The sequence below is a fragment of the Cydia pomonella genome, chromosome 1 (assembly GCF_033807575.1).
Source record: "Cydia pomonella isolate Wapato2018A chromosome 1, ilCydPomo1, whole genome shotgun sequence".
Classification (NCBI taxonomy): Eukaryota; Metazoa; Arthropoda; class Insecta; order Lepidoptera; family Tortricidae; genus Cydia; species Cydia pomonella.
This window is the reverse complement of record NC_084703.1, coordinates 14,093,690-14,119,869: the sequence shown is the minus strand read 5'-3', so window position 1 is coordinate 14,119,869 and position 26,180 is coordinate 14,093,690. Positions and strand designations below refer to the sequence as shown.

At 35.7% G+C, this 26,180-nt stretch overlaps 1 protein-coding gene across 1 annotated transcript in view; it reads right to left on the bottom strand.

Moving 5' to 3' along the window:
- The window catches only part of LOC133516124 (potassium channel subfamily T member 2), a 119,616-nt gene that overhangs the window by 25,492 nt on the left and 67,944 nt on the right, over window positions 1–26,180 (bottom strand). The window contains exons 3-13 of the mRNA XM_061848865.1: window positions 24,252–24,351; window positions 21,000–21,198; window positions 19,958–20,032; window positions 18,778–18,861; window positions 17,656–17,750; window positions 12,291–12,474; window positions 11,463–11,690; window positions 9,670–9,827; window positions 9,042–9,239; window positions 6,455–6,604; window positions 5,937–6,349 (exon numbers count right to left, since the gene is read on the bottom strand). Of these exons, the coding sequence (XP_061704849.1) occupies window positions 5,937–6,349; window positions 6,455–6,604; window positions 9,042–9,239; window positions 9,670–9,827; window positions 11,463–11,690; window positions 12,291–12,474; window positions 17,656–17,750; window positions 18,778–18,861; window positions 19,958–20,032; window positions 21,000–21,198; window positions 24,252–24,351 (1,884 nt within the window). The remainder of the gene's footprint in view (window positions 1–5,936; window positions 6,350–6,454; window positions 6,605–9,041; window positions 9,240–9,669; window positions 9,828–11,462; window positions 11,691–12,290; window positions 12,475–17,655; window positions 17,751–18,777; window positions 18,862–19,957; window positions 20,033–20,999; window positions 21,199–24,251; window positions 24,352–26,180) is intronic.

The window sequence follows — 26,180 nt, the reverse complement described above, 5'->3', positions numbered from 1 at the left end:
ATAAATGCGTCATTTTAAATGTTTTGAGTGGGTTAGCAGGCATTATAAATCCAGATCTACGTTGAATAACATTAAAAATACCAAAACCTGCACAATCTATGCCAAAAAAGGTCGCAATATATATTTATATCGGGTGTTTCCTGTAACACGAGCAAGTAATTAAACTATATATTGTACTCCTCAAACGATACAACTTTTGAATAACAACTTTTAAAAATTATGAAATCTATAGATTTTATCTTTTTCTTACAAATTTTATATTATTTTCAATGTACGCTGACATCAGTGTATTTGACGTAGCTTGTCACGCTTTAAACATAACAAAGTTCGCAACATTGCGTCTTAGAATTAACTTCAATGTGTAATAAAAATCAAAACATAAGTTATTTTTTAAAGTTGTTGAACAAATGTTGGTCAGTTTGAGGAGTACAGCGTACAGTTTTAGTTTATTGCTCCTGTTACAGGAATCAACCGGTATATGTATATTATATATATAAAACAACAATGACGAGGTATGTGTCGAGTGCACGAGGCGCATAGTTATATTTAATAGCATGCTTGAGCCTGGCTTCCGCTCTATTTATCTTTAATTTTTTATGAGAACTATGCGCCGAGTGGTCGATATTTCGTAATAGGTTGGTACTGATAATCTTATTATTTTCACGCTGCGCTTTGGGTTACCTAGTATAATTTTAAAACGTCGTGGAATCTCCGATTTAAGTTTTAAATGCAATAGACAAATAATAAGTAAACTGTATACACTGGATAAGTACGTGCAAAGTGTACTTTGTGTTATGGTTAACTAAATGTAATTAGACAAGATGTTTGGAAGATCGGAATTATATTTCATCAATTAAACCCACACACACACGTTCCGTTTACATGGTGAAATTGTTATTTTAGAGGGGCAGGCATTTATGTAGGCCATACTGTACAACTTTTACTATGGAGCCAACCCCGAAAACGCGAAAAAACATATGCCGTTCATTTTGGTGAATCACATGTCATTGGAACAGCTGATTTTTTCCGCAATTTTGAGGTTGATTCTACATATTCACCTCTCAGCGAAACTATGGTCAAACATAACAATTTCACTCTGTACTTAAGGCATACCAAGAAATTTATTGGCAAAAAGTAACCCTCCGCGCTCAATCTAATTTCAAACAGAAAACACTCATAAACATGCAAAACATCACAAGCACACATCTAAATAGACGTCGAATACTTATACTGCGGTAATTGCGATTTGGGCCACAAAAAATAATAACTAGCATGTCAATTCCTGACCAACGAACCTATCACTAGAGGTAGAGACAAACAGTTCTTTCATCACCGGTGAAGATTAGACATGTAAATGTACCATTTGGAGCGCGATGTAGATATTACATGAAGTCGGTCTATTTAAACGTATGTCTGTGCCAAACATAAATTTCCAAAACCTTTTAAACGCCGAATAAACATATGTTTTGATGTTTTACCTATTTCACCGCTTTATGCACTTGTCTCAAACTCATACATAGTAATTTATATCACTTCAGCTTATGGCGATTATAAGGTTAATGCTTGAAAATTATTCAATGCACATACGTTCTTTGTCCACGCTGTTGTTACAGCGAAGCAATAAGCTCAATTAACGGGTATTTCATTTAGTGGCCTATGATTAGTAAACCTGATGTAAAAATATCACACGAACATGCCCGCCATACAATTAAAAATATTATAATCCAAGATCCCAGAGCCGCCAGACCTTATTTATTTTCTCATGAATAGAATGTATAGGATAATATTATAGTATTTGTAATGTACTTTTAATGTCTGCATACTTGCTATATTGCAAGGTGCTAAAGGTTGGTTAAAATATTACTAATTATTATGTATGTTTTAGAAAACATTGTTAAAAATTGATGATCAACATTGCCAGACCATTTCCGGCAGGCCATTTCATGGTCTGGCAATGTTGCCAGACCATTTCCGCCGGCGATAATTCTCTCTCTCAAATCTACGATTTTAAAATGAAATTCTAAAACCATCCAATTTGACATGAATATTCAAGTAACTATTATATATAAGAAATTGTAATACAGAGAAATTAGAGCCAGTAGAAGTATAACAATTTTTAGCAATAAAAACTAGTACTTACGAAACCTATGTTTATGTATATAGTGTACGTAATATAATATATTACGTTACGTAACTTTTCATAAATGTTGTGCGTAATAGTGTTGGGCGTAATCGATTACTTGTGTAATTTTAACTACAAATTTCATTACATGTTTTGAATTATTTGTAGTTGATGACATGTAGTTAGAACTATTTGCAATTGAGATTACTTTGTAATTGTAATCGAAATTACATTATTTTTTTAATCAAAATGAATCAATTACTTCTTGATAGGCAAAGATGAGCAAATTTAGTACTTAACGACCTTCTGACCACCGTGCACCGTACAAAAAAAAACTGCTATTTGAATTTAAAATTAATAGTGTAGGGTATAAGGCTGAGTTTGTTTTGTTTTAAAATTAAATGCAACTCTGTTCAAATTGTTAAAAATTTCAATTGCATTGAACTAATTAGTCCTATGGGTAGGTTTGTGGTCCTTAGCAGGATAATTTTTTTTTTGATAATTTTTTTCATACATTTACTTAATCTTATGCCATATAAATTTAAAAAATGATCAGGTGCCGCTTCATGGAACTAACCACCTAACAAAAACTCGTTTTTGCCCTAGAATATTCATATTTTTTAATAAGTCCCTTTATACAAAATCTTGTTTAACTCACAGTCCTTTTTTATATTAAAGTCAAACTTGATATGTTAAGATCAACTTAAGAATGGTATATTTTTTTACCCTGATTTGGGAAACAAAGATGACCGAAAACATTTTTTTGAGTAAAAGTAATTTGTAATCTCATAAAGTAATTTATTACAGATTAAATTTACAAAATGTAGTTATTAATTCGATCACTAACTACAAAATGTAGTAATCATTAATCAAATGCTCAACTACTTTTTCCTAGTAATTGTAATTGTAGTTACAACTACATTTTGTAATCATAATCGTTAATCTGTAATCCAACTACTTTTTGCCCAACACTGATACGTAAATGTTATTGTTGGGGACGGGTTCGTGTGATTCTTATTTCAATATGTTATCATAAAGAACTCAATATAAAGATAACATTGAATAATATTCAGCCGAGTATGAAGTTTTCCAAAGATCAAATAAAAATTGTTCATTTATTTATCAAACAATGAAAAGTAACATCTATCTTTTCAAAAGCTTGGCCTTCAGCTCGCACACGAAACTTGATTTAAACTGTCCCAGAGCGGAGTTGGATTTGTTTGCATACCACAGTCAGCATCAAAGTAGCGGATCAACCCGCGTAGCCAACATGCCAATCGTTAACGCTCCGTAGCGTAGCGTAGTCATCTCTCTCTATCACTACCATATTATTGCGACAGTGACACTTGCGTTTCGTTCGCTACAGAGCAGAGCAGAGGGCATGTTACGCGTCAAAAGTATTTACCATTCCCTAATAACTTAACAAAAATAGATAAGTCTCTACATTTACAAAAATTAGACTAAAGCTGATACTTTTGAACGCGAACTATAGAGATATATCTTTAATTGGAAAAGATGGCAGCCACTTTTGGGTGGCATTTGGTGCATTGTTTCATCCGCTACTATTGATGCTGACTATACAAGGGTTGTTGATCACCCACACTTGATGGCTGCCCGATACGATTTTTTACCCCGTCAAAGACAGTAAAGTTTTCGTTAAATATGCAAATCGATCTATAATCAACTGCCACTCAAACGGATGACAGCGAGGTATCCCATAAGTGTGGACTAGAGTCGGACCAGCCATTCATAGCAGTAGAACATAGCTAAGAAACTTTCTTTATTTCACGAATTCAACGATTAACAAAGGAAAAATAATGCGCCGCTTCTCTAAACTCAGTTGTCATATTTGACATAGGTACTGTAGGTATTCTTAATTAAAGTTTCGTAATTTTTAGGAAACAATTGCTAACTCTTTTCAAAGTCTTCATTTTCCAAGCGAATGACCACATACATAATTGGACTGCGTATTGTATAAATTGTAATTTCATAAATTTTGAAATGTGCCATGCGTTATACTAAAGATTAATGCAATATATATTATATAGTCGCCATCAGATATATCAGAGCGGCCAAGGTGTTTACAAATATTGGAACAAAGCATCTTTTTTTGAGCACTGTGGCTTCTCCGATATATCTAATGGCAACTGTACCATCCTTCGATTTGACGGGCGAAATGACGAATTAGGAAGTTACTGAGTATGTTTGAGACACTGTGGGTGACTGTGGTGCTTTAATCGTTTGACAGATTTTAATGTATCTGCAGATTCTTGTCTTAGTCGTGGAAGAGACATGACAAAAACTGTAAAATTAATGACATCAGGCGCTGGTATTAATTATTTTTTCGTGTTAATTATTGAAGTATTTTTAATAAATTATGATATTATACATATTTTTACAACCAACGCAAACCTTATTTTCCCAAAACCATGCTTCATGCAGTTAGTTGGTTCAGGCGATACCTAAGAGGACGAGATTGTTCTACTGATAATGACACAGGCCCGTCCGACTAGACATTAAGACTATCAAATAACACTTTGAATTGGATACAAGCAACAGTTATTTAAACGAATTAATGTGAAACATCCTGGAATTTACAGTCGTAATTAGATATTTACTGCCAGGGCATTATTACGGTACTTCTTCGTCTCTCAGCCAACAAAAAAAAAACACATTATGCGGCTATCGGCGCGAAATAATAGATTTGAGAGTGGCAGAACAGGTTTTTAAAAGGGCATGTTCTGGTTATTCTATATAATTGATCAATTTTATATATGCTAGTTTGTGTTTCATATATAGTAGTTTATGTGACATAAGTAATGAAAGGCATTAAAATACCTACGAGTGTTTTAATGCCTAATTTTGTAAAGCTGCATATACTTTTTTATCTACACCCATATGCGTTGCTCTGTCGCGGTTATCAAGTAGCGTCTCTGAAATATCAGTAGTTCATTTTATACGCTTTGCAATAGTTAGTTCCACTAATTTTTGCGACAAGATTAACTGACCGTCAAATGGCGGTAAATGAATTATTTTTCACGCATGTCACGTAACCGTAGTTTATCTTAATTCAGAGACAAACTAGAGTTGTCCATATTGTTCGGTATGAAGCAACATGCAAATTGTGCATCTGACATTTCATTTCGAATAAAACCTAATTTTGACTGATATTAGAATAGAGTTCAAGTCAAATATCTTTGTTTTTCAGAGATATTCGAAATTATAAAATTGATCTCGATGTCCGACCCAATAATAACATTTGCGCAGATAGTAAAAATAAAACAGTTAATCTTTATGCTGGCCGTAATTTGCGGTTTTTAAACGCATCGTAGAATGTTCCTGATATGCGTGTAGATAAACTTTTTCCATTACATTGCGACAAAAGTGAACAACGTCTTTAACGTCGAATTACCGATAATGTTTCCTCTTTGTCACTTATAGACGGATAATTTTGATAGTTCCAGACAAATGAGTTTCGTAGAATTCATACTTTTAAGTGCCAAGCGCCCCATTTACAAAATGAACACACTTAGCGTATTATTTGCAGTGAATATTTTCATCTAAGTATAACCTCATTCCAGAAGATTTACATTACGTAACTCAAAGTCGTTGAGTGCTGAACCCAGACACTAAGGGCACTCCCAAAAATATGGTCGTAGGATGTAAGCAATAAAATCTTGTTCGGGACATTATACCGGTACCATAGAGCGACTTAAGCAAATGCATTATAAAGTGGATCGAATACACGTGTTGATAGATGACTGGCGAAGCTGTATTCGATCTACTTCGGGTGTAATCCAACTGTGACACTCACAGCCAGCGACAGTAAACTTAGCGGATGATACAGTATTAGCTTGGTTGATGCGTGATGGCGATGCGTTTGGTGTGGAACTCGCGGGAGCTTGGAGAATCACTTGTGGGAGTTCGTATTGAGCGACGTTACTACCGTCAGTGTTTTTCTGCTGGCCAGAGCCCTCCTCCGGATCGCCGGGTTTCTTGTCGTTCGAAAGCAGACTACATGCGGTTTGGTCTTTAGGTATAGTAGGTTTGTTTTCGATCTGTTTCTCTGATATAACAAATGCGGAATTTTCTTCTTTCGTGATACTCATATAATAACAGGTGTCGCTACTTTTCATGATATGACGAGGACCGGGGTTCAAAAGTATCGTTTCCTCATAAAATTCGGGTAATTCTGCCGGACGTACCCCCACTAAAGCCACACCATACCTTGAAAGCATAAAAGTACACTCTTTAAATTTCCTTAAATTTTAGTTGAAATATCTTGAATTTATTCTGAATATGTTTGCCTGGAGTAATATATAAAATGCATACTTTCTGTGAGAATGAAAACTTGCGTATGTAAAACTTTTCCCTTCGTATTCGCCAAAAAAACGACTGTCTCCCAGGACGATGTGATATATCTCATTTCCGGAACATTTTCCGTACAATCGATGCCATTCCTCTGGTGATTGCTGTCCTTCCCTATTGGAAAAGTATTAGTATTAAATATGTTTTCTCCACACCAGTTCGTAAAAACTCTAGGCTAAAGGAATAAATTCTTCAGAAACTAATGAGAGAGTTTCATTTTATCCCAAAGAGTGGGAAAGTAACTTGATGCAAGATTTGAGTTGTTTCCTCAAGTTGGCTGATAAATTTTACTTTTAAGTGATGATTTTGAACGATACACTTTTAAACAATTTTTACGGTTTAAACTCACGTGTTTTTAGTTAGTCGCGCGACATGTTTCGGGAAGCCTAATAGGTCTTCTTTCTCAAGCACTAACAGTGAGTCACCGTGATACGTGAGTTTAGGTCGTAAAAATAGTTAAATGTTATTAGTTTGGCTCACGACACTTTAAATTCGATAAATATTTAAATAATGTTCATTTGGCTTTGCTCTTTGTGAAAATATTTGTGTTTCACCGGGTAGCAGTTTGTCTAACCATCGTGCCTTGAAACCCTCGCAACTTTCAAGATTCAACTTTTCGAACTACTCGCTACGCTCGTGGTTCAATTATGTAATATTTCGCTTGCTCGGGTATCAATATTACGGGGTTAAACAACAACTTTCCCTTGTAAAACAAATAAGTACTTACTAGGTTTGTCGTAGGAAACGCACATTGGTTCAGGGGCGGAATAAAGTCCGAAAAATACATATAAACTAAAGTCATTTATTTGACTTGTATCTAACAGTAGAATAGTTGTACAACCCTGTACTGAAAGTATTTTAATTTTGGTATATTATTTATTTGTAAATAAATAATACGAAACACGTAATGCTAAACACTTACGAATTTTTCGTCAAAAAAGGTGTCGGGTAATGTATTTCTAAAACTATCGCTAAAATATCCAAAGTATAATTTTTACTTGATGTGACGTATATTAAGGTATTTTTTATGATCGATAATATCAGTGATTTCGTGTATTGGTGAGGGCATGGCTTGGATTAAAACAACATGGTCATTATTTTGGCCACATTCAACATTCAATTGGATATTACTTTTAAGCTTCTCCTTCCTTTTCACCAAAAACTAGCACAAATGATACCTTAATTATCCAATATGTTTATCTAATTAATTCTAGCTGCTAGTACTTGCAAACTTTTGAGTAATCACCATTTAAGTATGAGCTCATTGAGATGTAGGAAAAATAATGACAGAGATAAACTAATTAATGAGGGTAGTTAATGAACAAATAACTTGATTTGGGTGTAAAATGTGTACGTAGTTGTCTTTTTCTTCATTTACTATTATCGTTTCGAGAAAGTAACATAGTTATTATTGATAGTCATGGCAAGTTTCAGCATTTCAAATGCAGAGTAAGTTGAAATTGCTATTTCAAGTGACCGGGATGTGCACAAGTGTATTGAAAGCCTGAAGATTAAATATCCAAATCTTTTAGAAGCAATACTTGGCCAAATCTATATTCAGTTAAGTAAACAATTATTACCTACTTTCACAAAAAAGTGGAAAGCTGCATCAAGGGTGAGAAAGTATTTTTTGACAAAAATAAAGATTGGCTCAGTGGTATGTTTTCAATATATACAATGCCTTCAGCTTTGAATGCCCATACCTTAGACACCGAACCAGAGGCCGCACCAGGACCTTCAAAACGACTTTTCAGTGGTTGTCCAGAAAAACCCTTCGAAGAGTGTTGCAGTCGTACAAAATAAAAGAAAAAAAGTGAGAAGTTTATGTGAGAATTATCCCGAAGAGGCGATTTTATCTGCTGCCGATAAAATTCGAGAAATCCCCGTTAAATGTCCTGTCTTCGGCCCAGAAAAAGCTTTGGCTTTATTGTTAGATGCGGATCTAACAAAACATCAGTAAAAAGTGCTTAGAAAAGCGTTGCAAGAAATAGGTTGTGACATTTTCCCTAACTATCATTAAGTCCTTGACGCAAAAAAACAGTGTTACCCTAAATTTGAAGATATAGATGTAACCGAATCTTATGCATGTGTTAGCTTGCAATAATTACTGGATCACACTGTAACCAGGATTTTACAAAAAAAAAAAACACCAGAAGAACCTAATTATAAAAAAGACAAATAGATCATGAGGAAATAAAACAATTTATTTAAAAAAATAATGAATAATGTGTGTTTTTATATATTTTTTTTATTCTAGAAATAATAATATTATATTTATTACACCTACTTTGATAATATTATGAACCTATCAAATTTATTTATTAATTAATTTGTATTTTATAGTATGTTTTATATGGAATAATGATTTGTATTAAACAAATCATAATTTTTTTAAATGTTTATTTCATTTATTTTATTCATTTTACCTACCTATTTATATTGATAAAACCACATTTCATAAATATTGAAACGTCCACCTTTCATAAAAATAATTAATTCCGCCCTCCCATACAACCTGAACCACTGTGAAACGTCGCGGTTGCCTACTCACTGTCCTCTGCTGGTGTGCAGCAGTAGCGTGACGAGCGTGGATGCTCCCGGACACGTGCAGTTATTCGCCAGCAGCGCATACTTAAATTCGTCTTCGCAAACTACAAATTCGGCAAACTTAACATGTAATTTGTTCTCCGGTCTAAATATCTGCACGTACTGAGGAACGTCCGGTGCAAAATCTTTAACCGCCCATGACCTGTTGAAATAAAGAAAAGGTTGAACAGTTTATTTATTGGAAATTCGAAATGAGTACAGTATGCATTAATGCATTAGAAATTACTGAATTGATGAAGGAAGGAAAATATACTTATTTATCTCGATACTCAGTGCCTAAATCTCACGGAAGCATGAAAGTACGTATCGCGTTTAACATCGGTAACAGGTTTTTTTTGTACCTGTGTAAATTATTCAGCTTTAAAAGTATGTGCCAACGCTGAACGGGGAACGAAAATTTGATTATTTTTGCGCTATGACGCACGGATATACAGCCCTATAAAGATTTCAGTTTGAATGTTTCATAAAAGCACTATACATGCTTCCGCGTGAATAGGGCTTGCCGATGCTCGCCGAATATAGGTATCTTTCATCTTTCCCGGTCTCTGTAGTAATGTACTATTTTGAAATACCTTAGTATAGTGTGTTCGTCGGCGGCCGTTTTGTCGGCGTAGTTCCTGGCCGCTAGCACGAAACATGCCTCGGCTTCGTTCATGCGTGCTCGTATTAGATCCGTGTCTTTTAGGCACGAACCTTGTATGTAAATGACACGTTGAGCCCAAATTGGCACCTGTAACAATGCTGTTACTTATACATACATACCAAGGTCTACGATCATATCGAATTCAGTTACGCGAGATTAATATAGAACACAGTTAATAGTATTAATAAGGTACCTTAATTTTGAAGTATATTATTATTTTGGGTTGGTACTTGCCAGCGTTAAATAGAAAGTGACGGCCAAAGAGGTCAAATATATCGTGACATAATCTTATTTCTATGTAACAAAGGTGTGTTACGATGTTACTTTGGCCGTGACTATCTATTTGATGCTGGCTGTACTTATTTAGGTAAATTGACATTATATGCTTATAAGGTAGATATAGTTGTGAGTGGTGACAGATCTCCGGCACATCCAGCTATTGTTTGCGTTGCGGCTTACGACGTAATGAGCTCCCAGCACTGTTAGGGCGTTTTTCTGTATTTAAACATCCATTTAAGAAAACTAAAACTAAAAAATAAATTTACCCCAAAATAGAGGTGAACTTCCTGCCACAGGGCATTCTGTTATAACTTACCGTGGGACTTAGGCAATTGTGTAATAAGCCTAATTAAATACAATTGACAAGATAAGTAGGTAAGTTGGCTAGGAAATATACTAGTCAGTTTGCTCTGGCTCCTACACTTGGCTCAGCCTGTTTCGTGGGTAACCCAGACTCAAATGAGTTTATACAGTTGATACTTAAAACTATAAGAAGAGGAAATACTAAAATATTATAATTTTACATAATTACAATTAAATTAATGAACAAGCAATTTAAAACTACATAAAACTAAATTAAACTAATTTAAAATTATACTTCTGTGTGTGACTCGATGTCTTCCCCGTAGGGGCCATCCGACATCCAATATCGGATTGACGCTTCCAATAATGACTGACCCCCCCTTCAGCTGTCGGACCGATAATTTTTGTTAGTGTGCGTATATGTGTGCCGCTGAAGTAGGCGCGGGGCTCATTCCTACATCTTACATAGGTCCTACATCTGATATCCGATATCAAATAAAGGACGCCACTGATCTAAACTGATAGATTATAGTTTTTCCTTTTTGTTAGTTTTGGTGTTTGTATCGATAACCGTTAGAACTGCCGAAGTGGCGTTATCCGAATATCAGTTTAACCTAAATAACAGTATTCTTTAAATCATAGTCTATATATAAAAATCATAAGTGCTCCAACCATTGCCATTGTACGTGGATTTAACGGTTTATAAGTGCAACATTTTATTTATTAGCCCAGGCCCTGCAAGTTATACAAAGTTGGTGTCAAACAATAAAATAATGTTATGAGTAAGCCCTTTCAAACGAGATATGTCTCAACTGTAAAACACCACACATGAAACGTAACACCATGCATGAAACGTAAGGACCCTGAAACCTAGTCTTAATAAAAATATCTAGATCGTTTTAGCCAGAGCTTATGGCTAGAAATGGGTTCATTAAAAAATGACATGCTAATTTAACAGTTATTATTGCCCCTATGCTATTAGACTTTTATTAATATTCCTACCATATACAAAACTCTAATTCCGGTCAACTTACCTACCTACCTACTCATCACTAAACGTTTGGGTCACCGGAAATTAGACTAAATGTATTCCTGCCCGTCGCGAGTTTTGCAATTAAATTTTATTAGGGCGCGCATTACCTGCAAAATCATTCTCATTGTTGTATCCAGTTCCATCGGCGATAATAAAACCACGTAGTAATCTTGAAGCAAGGGATGAGCATAGAATTCATTAAGGAAATCCATGATGGTGTCCGCGTGGAGTGTTGTGGAACACACTACAACGTGTTTCTCTGACTGGGCTCGATGAGAGGAGTAAGAGCCACCTAGTTTCTGTCTCTCCATCCAAGTGAATGCGAGTTGCTCGAACTGCAAAACAACAATTTTAGATTTCAGAGTGAATTAAAATTGCCACGGGGCGATATGTTTTTTTACGACGTACGTAGATATTGACATTTATACATATTTACATAATTTAATTGATTAACTAAAATAATATTCTGAATCTGCAGACGTATATAGGCTACGGAGACTGCATACCATCAGGCGGGCGGTATGCTTGTTTGCCATCGACGTAGTATATAATTTTTTTTAAATAAGGTATGCATAACATTTTGGGATAATTTAATCGATTTAAGTTGACCACTTCTAACATGACAAAACAATTATGAACACAAATAAAACTGTGTTGTTATCAGACGGGCGTAACTTTAGATCAATATTAATGATATTTTTGCCCTCACCTGAAAGAAGGCTAAGGCTGGCTGAACTAAGCGTCAGTCAATCTCCAAAAACCCTGCTGCTTTTACGGCAAATGCGGCTGGAAGGTTACAGATTAACATCGAATGTGTAACTTTCGCCTGATGCCCTTGACGGTGTCGTCGATGTCTAAAGGTACACATATATGTAGGTACCAACATGGTAATTACAGGCATAAGTTAATTGTTTAAGTGCGATGGCACGACATACCTGCGTGGGCAACACGACGAGCGCGACGCCAATCATTATCACCATGTAAAGCTGCGACGGCCAGATGTCCGGCACGAAGTCCCCATACCCCACCGTAGAAAACGTTACCACCACGAAGTAAGTAGCTTGGAAAAGGTTCAGGTGCCGGTGCCCCGCCCTCTGGAAGTGCTGGATGCCACATACGCTGAAAGGTTGAAGGTGTCTATATATATATATATATATATATATCATTTGAATATCCCCATTTAGCTCCACTTCGCATTCCAATTAGAAGTTTTTGTCTTTATACAAAATGGAAAAAAATATATATCTTCCGTAGAACCGAACTCATGTCACATAATTATATCAAGGAAAATTATATTTACGGCTGCAAAAGCTTTACAAGCAATCTTCGCTCTACATAAGAGCCATAAAAAAACGTGAATTGGAGAACCCTTAAAAGGTTGCATAAATGAATTTATTACGCTATTATCGAAACAACAAAGCACCCACCAATACCAGCCTGACATTTACTTGGTAGTGATTTACTTAAGAAACGTACGTAGATTACCTACATATTTTAAACAGGGATCGTTAAAGTTACAATTGATTCCATACAAAAGATAACCTTGAATTCACAATATTTCTGACTGACTGATTAAATCAACGTGGAGCCGAAACGACTAACGCTTGAAAGTTGAAGTTTGCGCATTCGGTTATATACGTTACCGTAAAACCCGTTTTTAGTTGAAACGTTTTTCCCTAGTTAAAACTACTTTTCACTATTTTTATTTAAAACTAGTTTTAACTAAACGATACAAATAAGACAATAGGTAAAGGCTTTTTTTCTTAACATTATAAAATATACCAGTATAAAGTCGATTCTGGTCACAGTCAATCTAACATGCTCCTCCTCGCTGTGCTCGTCGGCGTAACGTTTTTTTGTCTTCAGCAGAATACCGTGAAAACTAGTTTTTAACTAAAATTAATATTGTACAATTACTAGAGAAAACTAGTTTACATTTTACGAAAAATAATTTTAACTAGTAAAAACTCGTTTTCACTGAGGCGATACGGGAAACTAGTTGTAACTAGGGAAAACGGGTTTTCACTTAAAACGGATTTTTACGGTAACAAGTTATAATGAGTACAATAAGGAGAGAATTTGAAATATTCTACGAATTCAATTTCTTTAAATTTTGAAATCAAGTCCTGGATGAGGGACGAGAAATATCTCAGTGCGAATCCCATGCTTGCGTCCTATGGACAGTTCGAAAATTAGTGAAATTGTTCTTTATAAATCCATGGCGTCAATGAACATACTTTCTGTAAGTAAAGTTAGGACCCTAAGCACGAAGATGTGGAACATTGGCACGCCATTTCTCTATCGCACGCGTATAATTATGCATGTGTGATAGAGATAAGAAATGCCGTGTCGATGTACGAAAAATTTCGTACTTATAGCGTCCTTACTTTACCTAAATATCACACGATTGAACCGAACCCACAAATTAGCGCAGTCCATACTATGGTCATCTGATCGTTCACTTCGATAGTACGGAAGGCAATCTACCGTACATATTATATTATAGCCGCATCCTTACCACCGGCTTACACATAAATGTCGGTTAGTAAAGCAGAAACTTGAGAGAGCGCTGGTGGCCTAGCGGTAAGAGTGTGCGACTTTCAATCCGGAAGTCGCGGGTTCAAACCCCAGCTCGTGTTGAGTGTCAACCAATGAGTTTTTCGGAACGTATGTATATTTCGTAGAAATATCATTTGATATTTTCCAGTCGCTTTTCGGTGAAGGAAAGCATCGTGAGGAAACCGGACTAATTCCAATAAGGCCTAGTTTACCCTTTGGGTTGGAAGGTCAGATGGCAGTCGCTTTCGTAAAAGTTAGTGCTTACGCCAACTATGGGGATTAGTTGCCAAGCGGACCCCAGGCTCCCATGAGCCGTGGCAAAATGTCGGGACAACGCGAGGAAGAAGAAAAACGCAGAAACTTAAATAGGATTTTACGAGTAGGTAAGTATTTTATTTTATTTATCATTTTAGAAGTCTTTTTTTAAATTTTTTATTACATTGATAACTACATTTTATACAGTGTGTAAATCTAATACGGACGAATCTCTTAACGGTGTATTGTAATTAGATAATTTTTACTTAGAATTGCAATTAAAATTTTATCTATACAAAATAGTTCGGCCCGCCTACCTATTCACCTATTCTCTACGTGATTTCCTTGTATTTCATAACAGGTTTCGCAACGTCGTTTGACTAACTCCATGACGTGGCGAAGATTGATGGTGTCTCTTAGTTTCTGAAAAACTTCAGTTATCTTGTTTCTCAGTTCTTCTTCTACCTCCTTCCTCTACTACTCTCAGGGTCAAGTGCAAAATGGCGAAGGATTCGTTCTTGTAATGGAACTGATACTTCATCGCGAATAGTTGCTCCGTCCACCCTTCTAGTCACGGGCAAACCTTCGCGAACTCGCTGTATCGCGTTTACAACTACTCGAGCGTTTCTTGGTACAATTCGATCAGAGAATCAATCTCTGTACACGCTGTTCTAACGCTCGATTACCATTTTGTAATGCTTCACCGTAAATTAAAATCATGTCCATTAATTCGGGAGCAGTAAAAGTTGTTGAACGAGGCATTTTTATACTTCTGTATTGAATGACTGACATTGTCAAATCAAAGTTGAAATAAAATAAAAACCATTTAACTTTACCAAAGAGTTTGTCAAGTTTTGAAACAATGTACGAGTACTAAACTTTGTGATGTTAAGACTGTTAGTTAGCTAGTTAATTCTCGAAATTAATTTTGGTAATAATACAATTATCAGGCGGGCCGTATGCTTAGTTCCCACCATCTGCTATAACAAAACCAGACAAATGAAATACTAAATGTTATCATCATACTTATCTTTTAGTATTAGGTTCTGATATGAAATGCATTTTCAAAAATGTGCTATCAAAGTATGTCTATACTCAGTATTAGGAAACATCACGTCAAGTACTGTTATCGTGACTGATTAAAATGACATTAAGTAGATGAAGTCAGTTCTTTGTTGATAAAAATGATAAATAAATAACATTTAATATCTTTAACATACCTGTCTGTCTACCAAAATAACCATAAAATATTAAACACAGTGTAATACTAACATGTGATTGTTCCTGCAGATATTAGGTAAGTTTGTAAATGCGTAATAATCGTTTCGAATAGATATTCCGGTAACGCAACCATGTTTACAGTACATTGCTACTGATAACATTTTCAAAAATGAATTATGACCCCATAGTTAATGAATGAATGAATGAATTTATTTTATTTCAGACTTTTTCAAATCCATATTTTTGTTAGTAGTTACACATGTAAAAAATGGTTAGTAAACAATGATGACTATCAATAAATTGTAACTTAAAAAAACATCTTAAATAATGATTACACTAATGAGTTCTATGTCTGGTTTAATTTATCGCCCGTATTAGATTTACACACTGTATACAAGAACAAAACAGCCAGAAACAAAAACTTGTTATGCGTGCTCAAACATAACGTCGAAACAAACGAGCTGAATTTGGATGAATTGGGTGTCAATATACTTTTTTAACCGAATTTAAAAGGAAATCTATACGAAAAATAATTTTCATCTCAGCAGCTCAAACTAGCCGACTTTCGTCACTCCAGGGAGTGAGACAAAGTTGCTTTTTAATTTAGTGAAGGCCATGAATACAGGAATATTTCTAGAAGCTTTCGTCATAATGATGATGCCTTTCATTCATGAATGTAAATAAATGTGGCTAACTTTACTTGATGTTGAATTATTTTAACCTTCAATATGTTCTCACTACTGAGGTAAATAGTTGTATGTGTCACACGAGACTAAAGTTATTTTACATCTCCTGTTTATAAGTCCCTCGCTACGCTCCAGATTCTAACTCAGAATCACTCGCTTCGCTCGTAATTAAATTATAGAATCTTTCACTTACTCGGGACTTAAAATAAACACTCTCAAGAAAAACCAACTTTCCTCTCTTGTTGCACAAATAACTATTCTTCGTCGGGCTTTAATTGAATAATGGAGTTTTAGTTGAATCAGGTTACAAAAGAAAGAAAATTATAATAACAGTTTTGGTTTCAAACACACTTGTCAAAACCTCTGAATGTTCGTTATGTGACCTGCTGTTAATTGAAATAATAAACAAATTAAACAAATTACCATTTCGAAGAAATTAATAACATTCATCGCGACGTGTACTATACTGGTTTGTGTTTTGTTAAATAATTTATCGTAACCTGAACCATTTTTAACCAAATACTCGTACTCGAATATATAGTTACTTGAATCGTTTACTTGTCGGCCGAATTCATTAAAGCATAGTTGGCAACATTTAGGCCAAGGATACCTACATCGTACATTTGTTACCATTAGGAAAACGGGATAAGTGCGAGTTGTACTCGCGCTACGAGGGTTCTGTAAATCATACAAAAGTGTGCAAAATATTTTTCTTTAGTAAGATATACTCCCGTTTGACTTTCCTATCAATTTTCCTGTAGGTAAAAAACTATTAATGTATTTTTTAGGTTACCGTATCTTAAAAAACGGAACCCTTGCAGGATCAATGTATGTTTCTCATTCTGTCCGTCTCTAGATAACTAGACTCATCAAGTTGGGATTTGGTACAGATATGTAAGAAGTCTCTCACCACGGCAAGTCACCCGAACTCCCTATATTAACACATTTAAGAGATCCAATGCAACCTTATATATACCTAGTTCCCGCTACTTGATTTTAATGTACCTCCATATATCTATGACAGTAAACAACATGTTACAGGTGGGAAGTCTAGTTGAAAAACAAGTTTTAAAAGACCGAAAGAAGGTATTTTTTAATTATTGCGTCAAAAAAATTTACTAAATAACCTTCTATGAATTATGTCTATGTTTTATGAACTTAATTATTAACGAATTTCAATTTAATGTATGTATTATGGTTATTTATCACAATTACTTGAATCTGGATTTGTGACTAGAACTAATATTTATGACATGTTTAATAATTATAGTATTATTGCTTTATTTTAATTGTAAGGAATTCCTAGTATTACGTGAATGCTATTTTGTGTTTGACAGATGTATTTATTTTAGTAATTAGTTTTTAGAATATCAATAATGTTGCTATGCCCTGCCAGGGTAACCATGCATGCACTTAATACATGTTAACATTGTTAACACCTTAATGTAACTATGGTTCTGCAATAAACGAAAAGAAATGAAATAAATATTAGGTGCAGGTCCCTTATTATCTTGCTTGCATGAGTAAACAGTGCGTTTTAACCGGAGAAACATAATTTGATACTTAAAGCTTAACTTACCTTGTAAAAACGAGGCACAACAGTGTTACACAAAGGATCATCAGTTGTTGTGACAGGGCTGATTGAGATTTTTGCATCGCTCGATGAAGATCATTCTGCAACGTACAAAATACAGTTATATATTTAAGTTGTAACCTCATTTCAATTTATTTACTTACCTATTTCTACAGATATAATTGTATGAGGACAAAATTATTCATGTAGGTAACTCTCAAAATTACAATTCAGCTCATAGTCTCGGTCTAAAGAATATCGGCAAAAAAAAACAGCGTTTTATAGAGCGATAACATTGACGCTTGGACATTGTTTATTCTTATAGTTCAACGTATAATTGAGATATGCACCTTTGACTCTTTTTTGTGTGAAAAAATAAATGATTTTGACGAAAGAAATCTCTGGATAAGACGCGAGATCTAAGAACCTTTACAAGTACTTATCGTGTGACATAATCGTACACTGTACTAACTTCAAATTGGTCGCTCAGGAGGTTGATCATTCATATCAACTAATATCAAGTATCAAAAATACTAAGGCGTCCATCTTAATCTGATATCGAGCATCGATCAGTATGCCGCTTTCGCATCAAAAATCACTTACCTATCGTCTTGCTTTTCTTTTAATCAATTAATCATAATAAAATTTACTTTTGATAGCATTATCATGATTTACATGAAAACTTTGAAAAATAACACATTATTGCCCTCAACAGACACGATAAGTGGCGTTTGACACATGGCGATTGCCATTTAAAATGTTTTATTAATAAATAAATCTTAGTAGGTATCTACTTTCATTAGCTCTAATCCATTTACCTAATATATGTGATCTAATATCACATTTTAATGTAAGTTGTAGGTACCTACAACTTACATTAAAATATAGGCATTTTTAATACTTCAGAATGTTGGGTAATTCTTGAAATCACCCATAATTCCATCATATGAAGTCCATTTTCGGATTAACAAATTCGTAATTGCTCGAATACACATTATAAAAATATCATCAAATTTTTATATGGCTGTCCCTCGCAGTCTTCATATGTATTCGTGTAATAGATATCTATGTGTGCAATATTTTTTTCAGTTTGATAAATAACTAAATCATGTCAATTCAAGTACTTACAAACATATTTTCTAGAGATCGCTTCGCTAGCCAGCAATTTAGAAACACGGGTATAAATAAGTTCCGGAGCGGTGGAAACGGCAACTGGCATTTGAAAAAAAAAAAACACTTATTATGTTACGTAAGCCGCATGTAGATGCAAAATTATAAGCCTTGGTCGTATTAATAATTTACAGGTGACTTCTGACCTTGGTGCTTTAAATGCAAGGATCGATTTTACTCCTCAAACGGAACAAATTTTTGCCTACCTACAGCGTATTTAATTTAATTTCTTGTGCAGAAGCCCTATTTGATTCGAGAAAGTAACAAGGCGTGATATGGCTGTTTACATTTTGCAATTCAACTTGTCACCTGTGCTCATGAAATTACTACTGCAGAAGTAGTGATACTATAGTCATGTCACTACGCGCCATATGTCACTTTTGCGAGCTAAATAAGGGCTTTGAAGAAAGTTTATAATTACATTGTATTATAAAAAAACCGAGCAAGTGCGAGTCGGACTCGCGCACGAAGGGTTCCGTACCATTATTTATAAAAACGGCAAAAAAAATGTTTGTCGTATGGGAGCCCCCCTTAATTCATCATAACGAGCCCATTGTGTCCCACTGCTGGGCAAAGGCCTCCCCCCTCTTTTTCCACTCATCCCGGTTTTGAGCTACGACCGGCCAGTCCCTCAAAAAGGAGTCTAAGTTATCCCGCCATCGCCGACGAGGTCTGCCAGATCCCCGGTTTGACTCGTGGGGCACCCAATCCGTGGTTATCTTGGCCCACAAGTCATTCGGCATGCGGCAGACATGCCCAGCCCAGTCCAACTTTAACTTGGCCACTTTTCGAGCTACATCTATAATCCCCCTTAATTATTTATTTTATTCTGTTTTTAGTATTTGTTGTTATAGCGGCAACAGAAATACATAATCTGTAGAAATTTCAACTGGCTCACTATCACGATTCATGAGATACAGCCTGGTGACAGTCGGACGGACGGACGGACGGACAGCGAAGTCTCAGTAATAGGGTCCCGTTTGACCCTTTGGTTATGGAACCCTAAAAATGTAAGTGGTTGTGTGACATATGCTGTGTAAATTGTTCCGTTAGAGAAGAAAGCATCGTTGTGTTTAAGTTCGTTAAGTCAAAAACTACCAGTACCTATGTTTAGACTAATCTATTATTAAATACTTACAGTTAAAGCAAAGGGTATGGTGTTTACCATTTCTAAAATGAAATGGAATGATAGAACTTGTTGCCAGATGTTTCCCTGCAGACATATTTACATGAATAAGAATATAGTCATTTATTTGTTATCCAGGGGTGCAAATTCGTAATTCTAAAAGTCAAGCAAGCAAACATTCCAAAATTAGAAGAATCTACAGCTATGCAAGGTTTTCAAGACTCATGACGTATGCTGCCTTGCTGCCGAGTGTAATACATTTTTTTACTTCAGTAGTAGATCAATAATACGCTCTGATGCACAATAATACAATACTTTGACCAAACCCAGCTTTTCCTTTATAAGAAGATTGCGAGTTACTCGTTATTTTGTGATGTCTTACTATGGAAATTTCAGTACAATTATACATGTTACAGTATTTTATTCCATTTATTAAAAAGAAAATTTAACATCATATCAAAACAGAGGTAAGATCCAAGACGCAGGCTTCGTTAACATGCACACACACACACACACACACACACACACGCACACACACACACACACACACACACACACACAGTTACAGTTATTATATATTTTTCATATTTTCTCCATTTCTGTGAACTATTTTTCGAGTAGGAGGCATTTCGAGGGAGTTTGGGTACCTAAGTATATTCACAAGAGTCTATCTGTGCAACATGACGAAAATACTAAATGTAAAAAAATACAGGTCGAATCCAAAATAATGCTTTAACATATTTATCTATGAGCAGCAGTGGACTTGGAATTGACTTGTGAAATCATTCCGAGCTGGTGAAATGAAAACTACTTTAACACGCTACTAACTCATGTGACAGTATCAGTTTTATGTATTTGACCTCATTTTTATGTGTACTTTCGTGATAAACAAGGAAGGCTCAAACAAACAAAATCTATGACATCAATTTTAGCAAAGGTAATAAACTATCTCAAGATTGTTTAGTGTCTAATAAAGCATATTTACATAGGTATATTTAGACTTTGGTTAGTCATGCGTGACTCAGGATTTACTACATAATAATGAGCCTCATACCTTATATCCTAAATAAGCTATAAGTATTGCTTCCGTGAACGAGATCATAGCTAGTATGACTTGCACTCCCCATAGGTAGAGAGGTCTGTTGACCCATATTATGCCGTCCCAGTTGATAATCGGGTGTTCTTGAAACTCCTCCTCTGTTAAGTTCGCGGAATATTCAAATTCAGTCTTATTTCCGACCTTACATCCGTAACTGAAAGTAATAAACAACTGTACTTGAATTTCCCCTCAGTGTTAATGGAAATTAGAAATGACATCCTATTTGTTATTTGTACACGAAGATGAAATGTCTTCCTTTGTATACAACGGTAATGGTCTAATTGTGTACACATAGAGTGATTGATGAGCGTATTGCTCTAATTCGGATTTACGGTTTGTCCAAACAATCTACTAACAGAAGAAGAAATTTGACACCAAGATATAATCAATGTTTGAAACTTGTGCATTTTACTTCCTCCAATAGCCATTATTTATAGTTCACTCGATACGTTAGTCGCCATTTGTTTTATAGCGTTAATAAATGCCCGGGCAACTTACGTAACTCTACGCTCAGGCTGAGAACAGTCGTTGTTGCGATCGTTGAAATACTACTATAGATACGACAATAGACCCATTGGAAACAAATATGGTCCAAAATCTCATGCTGCGCATAAGCTGTAAACGGAAAAGTGATCGGTTGGGCAGTAAATCAGTAAAGTAAAAGGGCAAGTAATTTGAAAGCCCAGTACCTATACAACAATATCCGACTGTAAATTATAGTATGTATAAAACAGAAATTAGAATTGAACTGCACTGGACTAGACAAAACTGTTTTTATTGCAATTACTTTTGAGGTTAAGTACAAAAAAATATGAATAGGTGAAAATACATTTCTGTTTATTCAAGTATTATCTCCCCACGGGGAGTTCTCCCCGTGATAGCGTTTCTTATAAGGCTGCGTTCTCCCTTTGAAATAATATTGCATCTAGTTGCTCGAAGATTGAGCTTAGACCATAGACCGTAGCCTGGTGACTAGGGTTCCAAAGTTTCTACGGCGAATATGCCATGCCAAACGGTGAATGTCATCTCGCTTTGTGTGGTAGGGCACAACACAGCAGATGTCATTCCAGATCTACAGCAGAGCCCAACTGGGGAGGCACCTTCACCTTACGGAAAACCGCAGCCAAATAACACTAGACCCTACTCATAAGTAGTGTTGTATTCCTGCCGGTGAGTAAGGTAAGAAAAAGCCATACAAGCAAAATAATCTACCTTCGCCACACTTACGGCCTTCTTATAAAAAGATAAGTTTACATTGGTTGACTGGTAGAGAATGGCTTAAAGCATTAAGTGCGCCATTTGTACCTTCATTTATTGTGCAATAAAGTATAATAAATAAATAAATAAATTCTCATTAATTCCTCAACTGATTACTTTTTACACAATCGTCCACTTACAATCTCGCTAGTTAAATTAAGTACCTTTAGATTAGGGTGACCAGATTTGATTTCCGGTTTTACGGGAAAACTGCATTGAAAATATGGGATCGAGGTTAGTATCAGTATCTTTATTGCTTTCATAGGTTAAACAAGATGTGGCATTTTATTTTGTCCAGCTATAAAAACCCTGTAGGGCACTGCAATACAACTTAATTAGTACATTACGATACAAGTGCGAAAAATAGGAAATTCGAAACGAGTGGCGATAAATTAAAACACGACCGAAGGGAGTGTTTTAAATCGACACGAGTTGCGAATTACCTATTCGCACATGTATCGTACAACGTTTTACAGTACATATGGCCCTTTAAATGTTCGACACAGTAACGTAATATGCAAATTTTCGCACTAGTGCGGTAACGTAGCACCATATGTACTGGAATAGTACATTATGATACAAGTGTGCTAAGTTGGTCATTACCTCATTACACACGAGGCGATAGTGTGCGCGCGAGCTGTAAGGCCTTAGGGCCTCTTTACATATTGATTAGTGTTTAGAACGAGTGTGCAAATTTGCTACCAAACGTAAGTACTATCTCGGACGATCGATGTTTGAAATGTAATTGATATGTCACAGTTTTAAATTTTTTGGTTGAATTAAATGTAATACCCGTGTTACGACAACGCTACACTTATGCAACATTTAATTACGTTTTATAATAAAAATAATACAATTTTTTTTTTTAATTATCCATGCCATTTAGTTTCCTTAAACGTACTTACTCATACCCTTAACGGAATTCAATAAAAACACGGTGTATAATAATTTACACCGTTTAAGTTATTTCACTAGCCGTATTCATTTATCTATTAGTATTTACAATTTATTGGTATCCCCTACCCCTTAGTTCCATTCGTTCTACTCTCAGCGTGTTTCTAAAACGTACAATGAAAATATTTGTATTGTATTGTACTCTCGCAGTAGGTTGTTGAGATGGTAGCGGTCACAACACTCGTCTCATTGTACTCTCTCTCTACAAGCAAGTGATGGCTCTTCACGGCTCAGCGTTGTGTAACGAGTAGTGTCGCTCCCACAAATTCAAAGCTCGCATTTTTACAGAGTCAACAAACATCGCCACTTTTTGTGTTAATATTTTATTTTATTTGCTCGAAGTTTATACCTATATAGTTAAGTTTAAGTTTGGACCCGGGTATGTCCTTAAACTACGTCCAAAAGAGAGGTATGGGCAATGTGAATGTCATCTCGCCTTGTGTGGTAGGGCACAGCACAGCGGATGTCATTCCAGATCTAGAGCAGAGCCCAACTGGGGAAGTACCTCCACCTTACAGAAAACCGCAGCCAAATAACACTTGACCCTACTCATAGTGTTGTGTTCCTGCCGGTGAGTAAGGTTGCCAGAGCTCAACGAGGGGGGTGGGGTTAGGGTCGGCAACGCGCATGTAACTCCTCTGGAGTTGCAGGTGTACATAGGCTACGGAGACTGCTTACCATCAGGCAGGCCGTATGCTTGTTTGCCACCGACGTAGTAAAAAAAATAAAAAAAATATAAATTTTACTTTTCATTGGGAATAAGCTTTCAATACATTAAATTGTAAGTGGAAACCTCACGGCTTCCCAATTAAGTTTCATTGTCTAGACCAATAGTATTTTTTATCCATGAACATGTTTGTTTACCGTTGAGTTAGCATTTCTTCTACGCAACTAATACCACGACAGAGTATTTTCCGGCTTTTCCGCTTTATTTGGGTGTGGAATTTAAGTATAAACTATGTTCAATCTGTCCATGTAAGTAAAGTGCTAACTTACCAGGAAGCAGTAATAGGATCTCCGTCGGCGACAACGCGGCAAATATACAAGACGCACGCCAAAAGTTTGAAAAACAAGTTCGCTATCCTAATACGTAAACCTGAAACAAACAGAAAGGGTTATAGCACGTCACGCCGGAAACTACTCACTCGCACTTGTCATGCTACTTCGTGAAAGAAGGTTTTAACCATGCGCACGTTAACCTATATAACCTATAGCATATCCTACAGTAGCCTTACCACGACTACCTTATCAGTGTCAAACTGACATATTCGCTAACGTCTGCGTAACAGCGTAACTAACTTTCTATAACTCTCGCTTGCACGAATATACCAGTACGAGCGAGATGCATAGAAAGTATGGTACGGACACGTTAACGAATATGTCACTGTCATACTGGTGGTAGCCGTACTGGAGTACCGTACCCTAGTATAGTTACTCCTTTCCTTATAAATGAAATAAAACCGTTTATAAAGGTTTTATTTCATTTAACGGGAAATGTAGTAGTCGTGTTTCCACACAACCGTTCTCGACATTTTCCTTTCTGGATTTTGGCCCTAGATGATATTTTTTAAATGAGTTTAATATTACCAGTACCGGTGTCTGTAACTTTTTATGTGTTACTCTAGATAACCATATGAACTGGAAAACTCACATCGTATGCGTCAAAACGAAAATATCTCAGTTTCTGTACGGACTCTTTATGCTTCGGAAAACAACTAACTTTGGTACAGCACTCTCAGCTTACTATGCCTTTACACACTCTTGGTTACGTTACGGAATTGTAATATGGGGCGACAGTACCTACAGATGCACATGACATATTTGTGATGCAGAAAAAATACGTATGTGTATTGGTAGGTATCCATGAACCCGATAGCTGCAAGCCACATTTCTTAGAGCACGGCATAGTCACTCTACCATGTCTTTATATTTTATGTCAAAAAAAATATGTATTTATGTCAAAAAAAAACATACACTTGTTCAAACAGCTACCAAACCGAAGGTTAAAAAACAAACATCAAACATCAAAACGGTAAGACACGGATAATTTATTTTTTATTCCTTTCTCAAAATTTCGTTACGATTGCTTAAGTTTTGGAGGAGGTAAATGTCGAGAACGAAACCTCGATTTTTGAGATTTTTACACAGGATTATACGTCTAAGCTGCAGTTGTCCTCATCACACTAATTTTAGGAGCCGCTCCCGTCAGCGCGACGGATATATTTACCTAGAATTATCAAATCCGAGAAGGGGCTCAGCTGGTATTTCCTGACCTCTTCACTTTTTCGCGATAACTTATATTTTTTACAGACCTACATTTTAAGATTTAAAGCAAATCTGAATTATTTTGTTAATATACAAGCATGGGTACTGGATACATTATGCCACCGTATAGTCCTTTAGATTTTATCTTGAAACCGCCCAAAAGAAACATCATACATTTTTTATGAAAATCGACATCATATGGAACATCCATATGATGTAGATTTCATCAAAAATTGGTTTCGTAGGAACTTTTATTAAAGTTCCTATGGAATACAAACTTGGATAATCTTAATTCATGCGTACTTCGCATGAAACTTCATTCCATTCCATACTCCTGTTATTATTATTATTTTTTCTACCGCTCCAGCCGAAGAAAGTCAAGCTTTGTACCGATTTAAGCGTCTTATGGCCACTTGCACCATCCTACTAACCCGAGATTAAGAGCGGTTAAACCGTTAACCCAGTGTCAAATTGTACTGGTAATCATAGTAAGTTCAGGTTTATCGGTTAACCCTGGTTTAGCGAATGGTAGAGCTGGCCCTTAGTCTGTATCACTGGGGTAGCAGTGGCACGCGCCAGTAATATATATGCAGGCCGTTCCTTGTACTTTCATTGGTTTCATTAGAGTGTTCCTGCATGTGCTCTGTCCTTGGCCCCATG